This window comes from Eleutherodactylus coqui, chromosome 2 (assembly GCF_035609145.1).
Source record: "Eleutherodactylus coqui strain aEleCoq1 chromosome 2, aEleCoq1.hap1, whole genome shotgun sequence".
In the NCBI taxonomy this organism is placed as follows: Eukaryota; Metazoa; Chordata; class Amphibia; order Anura; family Eleutherodactylidae; genus Eleutherodactylus; species Eleutherodactylus coqui.
Genome location: NC_089838.1, coordinates 323,779,370 through 323,795,215, shown reverse-complemented (window position 1 = coordinate 323,795,215; position 15,846 = coordinate 323,779,370). Strand labels below are relative to the sequence as shown.

Sequence of the window (15,846 nt, the reverse complement as noted above, 5' to 3'; positions counted from 1 at the left end):
GAGCGCAGCCCGGGAACAGTCAGTAGTAGCACGGCCCGGGAACAGTCAGCAGTAGCATGGCTCGGGATAGTCAGTAAGAGGGTAAACGTTGCCTTCAGTGCTGTATTCTTAGTGACAGTCTCGCTCTATTTTGCTACACTCTGCTGCTGTCTTGTAGGAACACGAGGGCGGCCACTTCCTCCACACCCGGCACCGAGGTCTGTATTTTGTGATCAGCATTCGCCCCGATGATTCTCCGTTCATGTATCTGGATTTCTTGAACCGGTGAGTGGATGTTGAAAAGGCCGGGTTGCAGGGGCTTCTTGTGCAACCATCCCATAATTCTGAGTATCTGGGCCTAATTTAAAAATTCCTTGTGCGATGGAAAGTTCTGCAACATTCCAATCTATCAATTATAATTATAATTGTCAAGATCTCTGCTTGCTGTTAGAAAATGGAGACATACATCTTTACAACCAGATTTTGAAAACCTCCTGCTGACAGAAAGTTCTAAAACTCTTCAAAATACTGTATGTTTCAATTCCTCATCATTTTCAAGATCTCTGCTTGCTTGAAATTTGTCATCCAGAGGCTGAAAGCTGAGCTCCTTATGTAAGAGAGCTCTGATACACTATAACAAGAAGGTTCTCATACTCTGACAGCAAGCAGAGATTAAGCAATGTGACTGCCTGTGGCACCGCGCCGCGGCATTACTACAGCTACATAGACCATTACTGATTCAGCAGGGGGGTCTGCAATGAATACAAGAAGTTGCTAGAATAACTTTTAGTCTGTGAAAACCATTTGACAGTTTACACAACACACCCTGCTTGTTCAGTGTCTACAGTTTGCTCCACCCATTTGGTGAATCCACCAGCAGAATAGTGAGTGCAGCTCTGGGGTATAATACAGGATGTAACTCAGGATCAGTACAGGATAAGTAATGTATGTACACAGTGACTCCACCAGCAGAATAGTGAGTGCAGCTCTGGAGTATAATACAGGATGTAACTCAGGAGCAGTACAGGATAAGTAATGTATGTACACAGTGACTCCACCAGCAGAATAGTGAATGCAGCTCTGGAGTATAATACAGGATGTAACTCAGGATCAGTACAGGATAAGTAATGTATGCACACAGTGACTCCAGCAGCAGAATAGTGAGTGCAGCTCTGGAGTATAATACAGGATGTAACTCAGGAGCAGTACAGGATAAGTAATGTATGTACACAGTGACCCCACCAGCAGAATAGTGAGTGCAGCTCTGGAGGATAATACAGGATGTAACTCAGGGTCAGAACAGGATAAGTAATGTATGTACACAGTGACTCCACCAGCAGAATAGTGAGTGCAGCTCTGGGGTATAATACAGGATGTAACTCAGGAGCAGTACAGGATAAGTAATGTGTGTACACAGTGACTCCACCAGCAGAAAAGTGAGTGCAGCTCTGGGGTATAATACAGGATGTAACTCAGGGTCAGTGCAGGATAAGTAATGTATGTACACAGTGACTCCACCAGCAGAATAGTGAGTGCAGCTCTGGAGTATAATACAGGATAAGTAATGTATGTACACAGTGACTCCACCACCAGAATAGTGAGTGCAGCTCTGGAGTATAATACAGGATAAGTAATGTATGTACACAGTGACTCCACCAGCAGAATAGTGAGTGTAGCTCTGGAGTACAATACAGGATGTAACACAGGATAAGTAATGTATGTACACAGTGACTCCAGCAGCAGAATAGTGAGTGCAGCTCTGGAGTATAATACATGATGTAACTCAGGATCACTACAGGATAAGTAATGTATGCACACAGTGACTCCACCAGCAGAATAGTGAGTGCAGCTCTGGAGTATAATACATGATGTAACTCAGGATCAGTACAGGATAAGTAATGTATGTACACAGTGACTCCAGCAGCAGAATAGTGAGTGCAGCTCTGGAGTATAATACAGGATGTAACTCAGGATGAGTACAGGATAAGTAATGTATGTACACAGTGACTGCAGCAGCAGAATAGTGAGTGCAGCTCTGGAGTATAATACAGGATGTAACTCAGGATGAGTACAGGATAAGTAATGTATGTACACAGTGACTCCACCAGCAGAATAGTGAGTGCAGCTCTGGAGTATAAAGCACTGCCAATGAAACATTGGAATGCAATGGGAATTAAACATAAATGCAGGCTGTGGGATGATACACGTAACCTAATTTCACTGTACTAAGCTACTCTACTTCTTACCGCTCCACCTTGTCCTAGACTGGCTGCCCTGATCCGTGACTACTGCGGTGACCTTAGTGAGGCCGTCATACGACTGAATTTTGCTTTGATCTACGAGCTGCTGGATGAGGTTCTGGTAGGTGGTGGATGGGGTTACCATAATAGTGACTGTATACATGAGTAGTATATATTATGTATGTCCTCCTCCACAGGACTATGGATTCATCCAGACAACCTCCACAGACGTGCTGAAGAATTTCATCCAGTCAGATCCAGTTGTCACCAAGCCATTTAGTCTCCTGGACCTGAGCAGCGTGGGGCTGGTAAGATCTGTGTATATATGATATATATACCTGCTTCTGTCTCTGTATACCACTATCCCCCACTAACGTGTCTTCCAATGCCCCCTCCTGCTTGATGATCTGCAGTTCGGAGCAGAGACTCAGCAGAGTAAGGTTGCACCAAGTTCAGCCTCCAGTCGGCCCGTTCTGTCCTCCCGTCATCCACAGGTGAGTGCTACATGTGAACATAGTTTGTGTATGTGAAGAGGGGGCACATACTTATTAATATTTTTTTTATTACTAGGGGGATCAAAACGAGATCTTCCTGGATGTCATAGAACGCATGACTGTGGCCATCGGAGCTAATGTGAGTAATCTGATCACCATAAATGGGCCCGATCCTGGGAATGCTGGACACCAGTATGGCCACCATTACAACTCCTACTAGGGGTCCAGAATGGGAAATCAGCTTTGTGATGCTCCCTTATTACAGCACAGGCCTAGGAAAGCTGGTTGACAGCCCGTGAATATCTGACAGTTTGGTTGCTAGGGATACTCTGCCTAACAACCAATCTTTTCAGTGCGGTTGTCAAGCAGCATATGTATAGCAACCGGTCAATATTTGATCACTCAGACCTTTGGCTTATAGTTGACAAGCTTGAAAAAAGACACAGATCCAACAAATCAGTCCATAATCCCATGCTGTTAATACAGAAGAATGCTAAAAAAAACCCATGAGGCCAATTGCCCAAATTAGGAGGATAAATTCTATTTTGACTCCAAAGCCCGCTCCATGCATGACTGGCTGCAACAGCCCCGATCGCCAAGATCATGGCTGTTAACTACTTAAACGCCGCTGTCAATTCAGACAGTATTCAAATGGTTTGATCTGCGTTGAGAAGTCCTGAATGGTCCCCTGCGATGAGATTATGGTCTGCCATTCAGTTGTCATGGCAACCAGGGGCCTGGCGAAAGCCCACAGAGGTGTCATGACTATTTGCCTATTAAGGTGTGCCTGTGAACGCCTGTCAACATGCAGTATGCTGCAATAGCCCCTGAGGGCAATAAAAAAGTGCAAAAAAACTTTTTTAATAATTACAAAAAATATTGAACATTTAAAACCTCTTTTCCCAGATTTATAATAAAAAATCACAACAAAAGAAAGGTAAACATAATTGGTATCGCTGCATCCGTAAAAGTCTGATCTAATAAAGTGACGCATTATTTATCTCACACCGTGAACGGTCAGTAAAATAAATACCAGAATTGCACTTTTTTGTTCACCCCATCCCCCAAAAAAGATGTAATAGAAGGCTATCAAAAAGTAACATGTGCACCAAAATCATGGCAAGTGAAAGCAGCGGTCGCCCCTTATAAACTGAGTCCTCAAGCATCCCCAACGACGGAAAGATAAAAAACTCACGGTGGTCAGAAAATGGGGACAACTTTTTTTCAAAGTAGTGCAATAAAAATAAAGAATAAAGTGTCAAGTCATTCTTGCTACAACTTCTATGCCATGAAGCAAGCCCCCTCCCCCACCCCAAAATGGTGCAGTTGCATTTTTTTCTAGTTCACTCCATTGGGAATTTTTAAAAAGTTTTTCAGTACATTAAATAGCAGCAGTAAAAACCACTCAAGGAGTCGCACTGCTGCTTCAATGTAAGAATGAAATCTTCATGTTTCCTTGAAAGCTGGGAGGGGTTAAACATCATGTGTCATTTCTTTGCCCAAATGCCCCGTAATATTAGATCATCCTCCCGCTCGGGTGCTTTTAGATGGAAAGATCTGAGCTGGACATTGGTTTTCTCCAGCAGGTTTCGGGGTATTTTGTAGCCTCCAAATTGTATAGTGTGCACACATCATCGACCAGATCAGACACAAGCTATCAGTCTCATATCCAAAATGGCTCTCTGGGCAGAAACACCCAGACAGCCCCTTTTATTGTAAAGCATACAATGGGCGTGCAACAGATTACATCAGTAACATATAGGATTCTCATTTGTCGGATCATATAGAATCCCCCCTCCTTCTTGCCCACCTTCTCTCAAGTCCAATGTATAAGCAAGTCTTTGTCTTACGTACTTTCAGTTTTGAGCACATGTTTGTATCTCTTTGTTGTGAGCTGGATTATGGAGAAGTTTCTGTGTGGGGGATGGGAAAGGACTGGGGAAACACTCAGTATTGAATACAAGCAATAACATATAACACTGTGATTTAACTCTTTCCTTATGCAGCAGAGTTCCACATTAGGCTGAAGTCACAAAACACACATAATACGTCTAGTTTAGTACAAATCGATAGACATTTTACACCAACCAATCATCATGTCTATCACAGATCGTTCAAAAAGTCACCCAAACGAGTGAAAGTGAATGATAAACAGTCGTCAAAACGCAGTCAATGACCAAACGACAAACATTAATCGTTGGCTTATCGTTCATCGGCATAACAATCATCGTTGGCTCGTTCACTTATACTGATCGCTCGCTCGTTCGCCCTCACATAGGCCGCTTACACACGGCTGACAATCTTGTGTGATTGTGAATCCCGTTCTTTTGAATGGAGTCAGGTCTTATCTTTTCGTGTTCCTTGGATTGCGTGAGTCATTGATTTCAACGGGACCTTTAATTCATCGCTTGGCTCTTGCATGCCGTGTGATGTGTGGGGTGTCCCACTGAAACCAATGGGAAACGCTTCCGATCCTCTATGGTGCATGAAGCGTGTGTGAGAGGATCGGAATTTAACAGATGCGATGCCTTTTAGCCTGAACATCGCCTCGCATCCGCAGGTAAATCACAAGTTGATGAGTGCGATATTGGGCCTGTATAGACAGGCTGGACAACAGCCAACAAGGTTAGTAATGACATCACTCGCTCGGCCCAACGATGGCACGGCGCAAGAAATTTTTAAAAAATTTTCATGAACGAAAATAATTTATGTTTTTGTAAAATTAAAACCTGCTGATCCCACCGCTAAAACGGAATAATAGCGGCGCGGCTCCTTGTTAAGGTATTTAACCCCTAAGTGATCAAGCTTTTTTTTTTCGTTTTAAAAAATCGTACCGCCTTTACATATCCATCGATGTAGATGTCTGCGGGTTGTTTTTCAATGATACTATTTAATATACCGTATAATGTACTGAAAAACTAAGCGGAGTAAAATGTAAAAAAAATTAAATTCCGCCATTTTTCAGTGCGTCTTGTTTCCACGGCACACAAACTGCAACAAATACGACCTGATAGCTTTATTTTGTGGATCAGTATGATTACTACGATACCAAACTTGTATAGTGTTTTTGTACTACTTTTATTTTTTTTTAACCTCTTAATGACACGGCCTATTTTGGCGTTGAGGACCAAACGATTTTTGGTATTTTTCCATCTCCATTTTTCAAAAGCCATAACTTTTTTATTTTTCCGTTGACGCGGCCGTATAAGGGCTTGTTTTTTGCGTGGCGAGCTGTAGTTTTTATCGGTGCCACTTTTAGGTACATAGACTATATCATAAAACTTTTATTATTTTTTTTTTATGATAACGGAGAGAAAACGCATCAATTCTGCCATCGTTTTTTTTTCTTTTTTTTACAGCGTTAATCATGCAGCATAAATGACACACTAAATTTTTTCTGCGGGTCGGTACGGTTACGATACCAAAACTCATATATTTTTTTAAGGTTTTTACACTTTTTTGCAATAAAAAGCCATTTTTTTTTTTGGAAATCTTTTTTTTCCACTATAGCTGCATTCAAAGTCCTGTAACTTTTTTATTTTTTATGTACGGAGCTCTGTGAGGGCTTATTTTTTGTGAGACGAGCTGTAGTTTTTATTGGTACCATTTTTCGGAATGTACGGCTTTTTTGATCACTTTTATTGCATTTTTTGTGAGGCAAAATGCTAAAAATAGTTTTTTAGCGGTTTACGCTTTTTGCCGTACAAAATAAAAAGTGTGTTCAACTTTTTGTACACGTCGTTACGGACGCGTCAATACCCAATATGTGGGGTTTTTAATTTTTTTAATTTTTTTTTATGCTAATATTAGAAAAAGCATAAAAAAGGGGGTTTGTTACATTTTCTTTTCACATTTTTCTTTTTTTTACATTTTTCTTTTCTTTTTTTTACACAATGTGAGTCCCTCCGAGGGACTTGCAGCACTGTACTGATGATCGCTGTGATAAGGCATGGCAGAGCTACTGCCTTATCGCTTATACAGCGAGCATAGGCATAGGCAATACAGCACGCCAGTGTCTGGCATCCTGTTGCCATGGTGACAGGCCGGGCTCTCGCGATGACATCGCGAAAGTTGGCCGGAGACACAGAGGGAGTCCGCTCTCTCTGTGAACTCTTTCCCTGCCGCGATCTACATAGATCGCGGCAGGGAAGGGGTTAACAGTGGGGGGTGCATCTCCGATGCCCCCCCCCCGCTGTTGCAGCGGGACGCCGGCTGTGACTGACAGCCGACCCCTGCTGCGGGATAGCGCGAGATCTTATGTGATCTCGCGCTATCCCCAGGACGTACCGGTACGTCCTGTTGCGGGAAGTACCAGCCTGCCATGACGTATCGGTACGTCCTGGAGCGGGAAGGGGTTAAAGACATTTAATTTTTTTTTTAATTATTTTTTGCCGCCATCTTCTGAGCACAATAACTTTTTTACTTTTCCGTACACATAGTTGTGCGGGGGCTCATTTCTTGCGTGAAATCTTGTAGTTTGCGTAACTACCATTTTGGAATACATACGACTTTTTAATCGCTTTTTATTGCATTTTTTTCTTGAAGACAGAATGACAGAAAAAGCACATTTCTGTGTTCTTAATCTTTTTTTCGGACGACGTTCACAGTTTGGGGTAAATAACACGCTACTTTGATAGATCGGACTTTTACGGACGCAGCGATACCAAATATGTATTTTTGTTGTATGATTTTGATTCTTTTATTTAGTCTGACCAATGACCTGTAAAAACCCAGTTCATTAATTACAGCTCACTGATGGATGATCTGCAGCGTTTACGCCACGAGGAAACATCCCCTATATGTTACATAAACTCTACCTCCCCTCCTCTTCCCCTTGCGGTTGGGGTCCCCCAAGGCTCGGTCCTTGGCCCCCTTCTTTTCTCTATCTACACAGCTCCTATTGGACAAACCATCAGGAGATTTGGCCTCCAATACCACCTGTACGCTGATGACACCCAGCTATACACCTCTGCCCGTGACATCTCTGCACCTCTCCTCCAAAACATCCCCGACTGTCTGTCCGCTGTCTCTAACACCATGTCCTCTCTCTACCTAAAACTAAACCTCTCTAAAACTGACCTGCTGGTGTTTCCACCCTCCACTAACCGACCTCCTCCGGACATCTCCATCTCAGTGTGTGGCGCCACCATAACTCCTAGACAACATGCCCGCTGCCTTGGGGTCATGTTCGATTCTGATCTCTCCTTTACCCCCTACATCCAATCTCTGGCCCAAACAGGTCAGCTGCACCTCAAGAACATCGCAAGAATCCGCTCTTTTCTCACTGTGGAGACGTTAAAAACGCTTACTGTTGCCCTCATCCACTCCCGGCTCGATTATTGCAACTCGCTGCTGATCGGCCTCCCCTGCACCAGACTCTACCCTCTCCAATCCATCCTGAATGCGGCAGCCAGGCTCATCTTCCTGTCCAGCCGCTACTCAGACGCCTCTGCCCTGTGCCGGTCACTGCACTGGCTGCCCGGTAAATACAGAATTCAATTTAAACTCGCTACCTTCATCCACAAAGCCCTCCACAGTGCAGCGCCCCCCTATATCGCCTCCCTCATCTCAATCCATCACCCAGCCCGGGCTCTCCGCTCTGCTAATGAAACCAGACTGAGCGCCCCTTTCATTCGAACTTCTCATTCCCGCCTCCAAGACTTCTCCAGAGCAGCACCGATCCTCTGAAACGCATTACCAAAGGCTACCCGGGCAATCCAGGACTCGCAGAACTTCAGGCGTGCTCTAAAAATGCACCTCTTCAGGGAGGCATACCGCATTCCCTAAACAAACCCCTCTGTACTCCGCCTGATAACATGCTCCCTGACCTACTGACTACAATCCCTGCTAGCCATCATAAACCGCTCCTGCAGTCATACCGATTCTGCCGTCACACGGCTAAATGTCTGACCATTGTCTATGTGTAAAGCATCCCTCACTCTCCACCCCGCCATACCGTGCACACCTCCACCCCACCATACTGTGCACATCTCCACCCCACCATACCGTGCACATCTCCTGCCCCTTTACCTTCTCTATCACCCCATTACTTGTAGTATGTAAGCTCGTTGGAGCAGGACCCGCACCCCTATTGTTTCCATCAGCTGATTACTATGTAACCGTGGTTCTGTAATGTTTGTACTTTTGTCTTTCTGTATCCCCCTGTCTATGTAAGCGCTGCGGAATATGTTGGCGCTATACAAATAAAGATTATTATTATTATTATAAACCTACCCTTACAGTGTGCAGTCAGTGCGGTGTGTAACAGAGATTGCGCAATAGTTGCATAATTTGTTATTTTTTTTTTATTAAGCAGGTGAATGGCGGCCGACTGGATTAATTGTATAGACATATTTCCAAAAAATACAATGGCAGTTGGATGACATTATTCCCCATAATTGGAAAACCTTACGGTCCAGAAAAAAACGGATCTCCTATTTGAATTCCGCACTAAAGTTACTATAAGCCGCCTAGCTGCTTATCTGTTACACAAATTATGTTGCCCAGTGCAATCAGCTTGTCTAAAAGGACACTTATTTTTCAGAACTTAGTATCGCCTGCAAATATTAATATTTTACCCCTCAGCGAGGTGACAGAGGGTGCAGTACTGCCCCCTGTGGTAACTTGGATATGTGCTCAATTTGTGTCCAGGCTGTGGATCCTTGGAACCCGTCTGTGGAAGTTGTTGTGAGCCTTCGTCATATAAGCTTGCTGCCTCTACGTATTTCTTTTTTGCAGGGGTCGCTGCTAAAAGCCGATGTCCAGGGAGAATTACGACTGAAGAACTTCTACCAGAGCTGTCCAGGTCAGTAGCCACAACTCAGTACCTACCTTCTAGTTGGAAGTCGCTGTGACGTCATTCGCATCTTTCCTTTTCAGAGCTAAGAGTCGGACTGAGTGAAGAGTTTTGTGTCGGGAGCTCAGAGCTGAGAGGTCAGTGTTGGGGATTCACCCCCCTCAGAGGGCGCCCCCTTCTGGTCAGTCTCATTCCTTGCCACCTTCAGTAGAGGACTGAACGGTTAGGACCGGAGATCACCCAGTCGTTGCAGCAGGACGTTGTCTGCATATTACAGCTCATGCACTGCTGATGGATGGGGTACAGTCCCTGGACGTACTCTTATGTCCTAGAGCAGGAAGAACACTGCAGTTGGGACGTAATTGTACGTTTATTTGCTGAAACGGGTTAATCCGACCCTCTGTTTGCTTGTATTACAGCGGTAACACGTCGAGGAATACTCTCCACAAGTTCTCTGTAAGTCTGGGCAGGAATAGCTGCCATTCCTCGTGCCAGGCTGTGAAAAGAGATTGTTGTGAGGATGGGCATGGGTGGCGGTGTCGTACCCGTCGCTCCAGGTCGTCCCACAACCACTCGATCGGAGGAATTAATAGTTATTACAAAATGAGCATCTTGTTATTTTCCCCATGCCCTTCCCAGCATGCCGTTCTGCAAACTCAGTATTTGCATATTTGCTGATTTTCTGCAGTGTTCACATACTTTTGTCCGTGTATTGCTGGGGTCTCTCCATAGCTGCATGACTTCTGCAGCAAGTTGTACAGTTTGTGGTCGTGTGACGTAATGTGCCTCCCTCTGGCATCCCAGACATGCTCGTTAGAGATAATCTAGAGACCGCACAGGCCAATCCATGGTCAAAGCGTGGCTGCAGTATCTGTACGGACATTATCCTGCTGGAAGATACCATTGTAGATGGTGGTCATAAAGGGTATGACAGCAGGGTGTACCACTCTATCCCCATGCCGGAGGGCAGTCATCGTGCCTTCCACCACTGCCAACTCAGTCCTTTTGTCGTAACTGATTGCCCCCAAACCATGACTCCAGGGGTCGGACATGTGTGGCGCTCCGAAATCACAGCAGGGTGGGCCCTTTTTCCAAAACGCTAGTTGTTGCTGGCAGTTAAACCGGGTTAACAGAACATACTGGATGGGGGTCCGAACATGCAATCGGCTTCAATTAATGGGGTTACAATTGTTCATGGGGTGACTCTGACTCCAATCATCTGTGCTGCAGTAGCCCGTCTATCAGCAACTGCCATCTGCAGTGTGGCGGTCTTCACGTGGCGTTGCCCTTCTGCATGTACCTGTTCCGGGTCTGTGAGTACTGGAGCCTCCCTGTGCCCACTGAGTAACCACTCTCTGTACTGACATTGCACTGCGGCCGGTCCTTCCAGACATCTCACTATATGATGCTGCCACTTCATGCCAATTATCCAACGTCTCTCGTTAGATACTTGGGTGTACGGAGATCAAACTCTACGATTTGGCATTCCTGGTCACCTGGGGAGTAACGGACCTTCTTACATTGCCATAATGCATTACAAAGGGCCCTATCATTTGCACACTAGTACATGTACCTCATCCAAGCTTTATTCTATACTCCTCACATGGAGGGACTTTCATCCAAGTTTCATAAGTTTTCTGCACCTCTGTTTGTGTAACACTTTTAGTTTGCACCAGTGTAGAGTAGGGATCAAGTCGTAAAGCACGAGTGAGGAGAAACTGGCCTGCCTGCTGATGGGTTCCACCCGGGAACAGGAGATCTTTATACAGCACTAAGTGAAAACTGCAGTTACAGGAGGGAGACGCTGACATTTCCATCTAGGGAGCTGTACTATAGGAGTGTTAGGGGCTTTACATGGGGCAACTACTGTCTGAACAGTCGCCACAGCCAGACGTTCGTTATTGGTGTGTTTTTACAATGATTTGGCCCATTTTGGTCACTGAAGAGAAGAGTAATTGAAAAAGTCATTAAAAGACAGAGATTACCTGTTTACAACAGACGACAACGACTGCTTCGTTTTGTCTCACCTAAAAATAATTAGCGAGTAGCGCATGAGTTCTCACTTGTCCCCTGGGGGTGGTTGTGTTTACACAGAATTGTCACTTCTTTGCTTGATTGAGCGACTATTCGGACGATAGTTGCCCCATGTGAAGCCACCTTCAGGGCGCCCACCCACTGGCGTTTGCGTTGTTAGTGCATGAAAAACGCAGTGATTTCGCATCTACGCGTTTGCGTTTTTCGCTGCGTTTTTTTTACGCAAAACGCGGAGAATGTCTCATCCTAAAACGTTGCATAGCGTTTCTATACCAACACACCCTACAGCACCTGTGAAGAATGCCCGCCCTTCCACAGTCTTCAGTAATGTTGTCTGCAAAAACGCCACGCGGCGCGTGCGAGTTGCGTTGCGTTTTTTCCGGGAGCATTGAAAACCATGGGAGAAGTTAGATTAAAAAAAGGAGCCAGAGTGTAAGGACAGCTGCGATGCGATTTTGCGGGGCGGGGCGATTTTAAAACCGCCAGTGGACATGAGCACACTTTATCTCTATGGCTGTGCAGGAAAAACGCAAAACGCAGGTAAAAAAACGCCAGTGGGTGCTCACCCTTAGTCAGAGGTGGATCTTCATCTCTTCATTCACTTTGATATAAAATACAACAAAGAGCGTTCCATTTCACAGCCTGAACTCTGTTTACACAGGACTGGAGAAGCCCTTTTAAGTTCAGATATACTCATGTTGCCCCCTACAGGATACGGCTCTGCAGTGCGGGTGGACAGCTGTCAGTTCCACGAGTCGGTAAAACTAGACGAGTTTGAGATCAGTCGGATCCTGAAAGTGCTGCCTCCGCAGGGCGAGGTGAGAAATACAGTGTGCGAGTATCCTGATGATCAGCTGTGGACTATTATAAAATCGGCCCCGTTACCTTTTGGTTCCCTCCTTGTGAGGTCTTTAAAGCGGTTGGTCCAGGATTAGAACAACATGGCTGCTTCCCCCTTTCCCAAAACAGCACCACACCTGACCATGGATTATGCCTGGTATTGAAATAAATGAAGCTGAGCTGCAATACCGCACACAACCTGTGGGCAAGAGTAGTGCTGTTTTTTGTAATTCTGCTGTTGCTCCCTTCAGCTCACAGTGATGCAGTACCAGATCTCGGATAGCATCTCCACCAGCTTGCCCTTTCACCTGTTCCCCAGCCTGGAGAGAGACCCTGGCAGCAGGTAAGCCGTACAGCGAGGGGGCGTCCATCCTGTCAGTACTTCAGTGTATGTAGCCGTGTAGGCTTGTATAGTCACCAGACAGAATGATAACCATTTGCTAGACAACATGTACCCGTAGACTGGAGCTGAATGACATGACACTGTGTGCCTCCTCTCCATGACGGCTCGCCTTCTCTTGCAGTCGCCTGCGGATCTACTTGAAGCTGCGTTGTGACTTAAGCCCGAAGAGGTGAGGCACAGATGAAGCGAAATGCAATGATCACGGGTTACCTATCTAAATCAGAAATCTACTTAAAGATCATATCTGTTCCTGGGAAAGCTGGGTAACAATCAATATGGCCGCCGTATGTCTAGTTATACATTAGTACATTCTATAAGTACGCAGATATGCAGGGGAGCTGAGGGCTCAGAGCAAAACCGGCCCCTTTTTGAGATCCGACATGTAAGTAGTGTGGAGGAGGTATTTCATCAATGCTGCGCTCAGTCCAAACGCCGTATATCAGTGTAGGTAATAAGAAGTGATCAGAAAGTGTAGGTGATCCAAACCGGTGCTAACGGAAATCCCGCACAGCGGGTCCCTGGAGCCTCCGCACAACGTGGCCCGGGAGCCTCCGCACAGCGGGTCGCCGGAGCCTCCGCCCAGCGGGTCGCCGGAGCCTCCGCACAACGTGTCCCTGGAGCCTCCGCACAACGTGTCCCTGGAGCCTCCGCACAGCGGGTCGCCGCAGCCTCCGCACAGCGGGTCGCCGCAGCCTCCGCACGGCGGGTCGACACGGAAATAATGTTATTCCAAAGAGATTTAATTTTTTAAAAATAGTACAATAAAAAACCCATAAAGCAGGTACCGTCATAAGAGATGAGCCAGCATCGCTCTCCCCGAGTAACTGCATGATCCGAGCGTGCTCGCTCATCTCTAGTCATAATCGTACCGACCCGCAAAACAAAGTTATCGTCATTATTCTGCAGTGTGTACGCTGTAAAAACTAGACCCCTCCCCCCACAGATGGAGGAATTGCATTTTTTTTTGCCATTTCACTCTACTTAGAATTTGTTTAACGTTTTTCAGTATATCAGTACCGTTGCACCATCTTTATCATATTTTTTTAAGCTCCTAAAGGGGACTTGAACTTGTGATTGTCTGACGGCATCTTCAATATACTGCAATACTTCAGTATAGCAGTAGATTGTACATTTAACATCTGCCTATTCTATATGATCAGTGCACGCAGGCTGCATACACTGACACCCGACTTACATGTACAGTGGACATCAAGATGGGGGTTAAAGGGGTTCTCCCTACTATGGATGATGTATCCTCAGGTCATCAATAGTTGATTGTCTGTAGTCCATCTCTTGGGACCCTGGCCAATTAGCTGTTTAGGTGCCCGCTGACAGTGCTGCAATAAACGAGGGTTGGAACAGAAGCTGCTCCGACCCTGGTTTAGTGGCCGGCGCTTGTAACTGCAGGCTCCTTGCAATCAATGGGGGCTCCGGATACTGAGGATGCATCAATAGTATTTTCCCAGAAAATACCTTTTCAGTAGATTGGTGAAGCTAGCAATACCAAAAACGGTAGAAATTACAGCTCCTCCAGTGATTTTTTTTTTTTCCCCTCTTCAGCCTTCCCTGATGACAAATTTGCCTAGCTATGAAGCATCAGCAAATGTATAGCTGCTTAAAGCAACCCTGCGGTTTTGGTATACAATATCTGTCCTGGGACAGGAAGGCGTATATATATATATATATTACCTGTAGATGAACTTCTCTGCTCTCCTTCCAATTGATAAGCTTTGGGTCCCGTTTTCTGCCGTCTAAGATGGCCATCCCAATTTTCTACCTACCTCATGCACACTGTCCATTGCTCTCTGAGTGGCCAGCATTGATCACATAAGCAGCCCTGGCCAATCAGAGAGCAGGTATATAGTCTAGGTAGTCTAACACTATCAAAGCACTGTAGGCATTGGGTAGTCTGAAGATTCCACCAGCCATGTTGGACGACCAAAAATGGAAGTCGGAAGCGGCAGAGATGAACAACTGCCGGTAATAAACCCCTCTTCTCTGGAATATTTGTTCTAAAATCGGAAGGTGCTTGAGAGGGGCGCCGCCTGCAGGAGGCGTAGTGGAGGCCGGAGAAACGGCAGAATAGCCCTAGATTGTGTCTCTTTATGCAGAACTTTCCATTTGAGGTGCACTAATGGTCTCCCTGTACACTTGTCCCCCATACAGCCAGGCGATTAACGTTCGTGTCCAGATACCTGTACCAAAGGGAGCCAACAGGTTGGTATTTCACGTTGACGAACATGTTCTGTAGTCTTATGTACCCCCAGACGGCTGGTTAGCCCCTAACTCTTATTATCCAGTGTGTCTCAGGATTTGAGCAGCCCCGACCAGAGCGCAGAACTGACGCCAAACACTCAGTCGCTGTCCTGGAACATCCCAAGGATCCGTGGAGGAAGCCAGCTATCAGCACTGTTCAAGGTAATCCTGTGCCATCCGGATCATCCCACGGATGACCAGAGCTTACGGGAACAGCTGGGGGACAATATGGCCGTTACAGCAGTGGGAGTCATGGCGGATCAGAACCCTCTAATACTTGTCCCTCTGCCTTTTCCTCCTTGCACAGGTGGATGTGTCCGGATGCTTCTCCCTTCCCTCCGTTTTGGATCTCCCGCCTCTCAACCTCTCCTTCCAGGTCCCGTCCCTCACCTGCTCGGGGCTGCAGATCCGATTTCTCAGGCTACGCAGTGAGCGGCCGACCCCAATCCACACGTGGGTCAGATATCTGACCCAGAGTGACTCTTACAGTGTGCGGCTCGGCTAGCTGCGGCTACAGACATTTACTAGTGTACTTGATCTGGTGATGTAGCGACTGTGTGACCCCAGACAGGGCAGCCAACTGCTACATACAACATAGGGGGCGCTCACAACAACGTCACCGCTTTCATTCTGGCATTTGCACTGCAATCTTGGGAACTTTTTACAGCAGTGTTTTGCCACGGTTTCTGTCTTCGCCCAACTACCCTGTAAATCCACCATCAGAGGAGCGATAAAAAGGCTCATTCAGGTGCGAGATCTGATATTTGTACAGCTTCAAAACAAATATAATCGACATGAAAGGTG

General features: G+C 45.9%; 1 protein-coding gene across 1 annotated transcript in view; it reads left to right on the top strand.

Annotated features, from left to right (window-relative positions):
- Positions 1-15,846, top strand: part of AP4M1 (adaptor related protein complex 4 subunit mu 1) — a 22,894-nt gene extending 7,048 nt beyond the window's left edge. Inside the window, exons 4-16 of the mRNA XM_066593784.1 lie at positions 158-264; positions 2,244-2,340; positions 2,417-2,527; positions 2,633-2,713; positions 2,790-2,852; positions 9,452-9,518; positions 9,593-9,646; positions 12,255-12,361; positions 12,635-12,726; positions 12,908-12,955; positions 14,953-15,003; positions 15,087-15,204; positions 15,350-15,846. Coding sequence (XP_066449881.1) covers positions 158-264; positions 2,244-2,340; positions 2,417-2,527; positions 2,633-2,713; positions 2,790-2,852; positions 9,452-9,518; positions 9,593-9,646; positions 12,255-12,361; positions 12,635-12,726; positions 12,908-12,955; positions 14,953-15,003; positions 15,087-15,204; positions 15,350-15,547 — 1,194 coding nt within the window. The 3' untranslated portion in view covers positions 15,548-15,846. The remainder of the gene's footprint in view (positions 1-157; positions 265-2,243; positions 2,341-2,416; positions 2,528-2,632; positions 2,714-2,789; positions 2,853-9,451; positions 9,519-9,592; positions 9,647-12,254; positions 12,362-12,634; positions 12,727-12,907; positions 12,956-14,952; positions 15,004-15,086; positions 15,205-15,349) is intronic.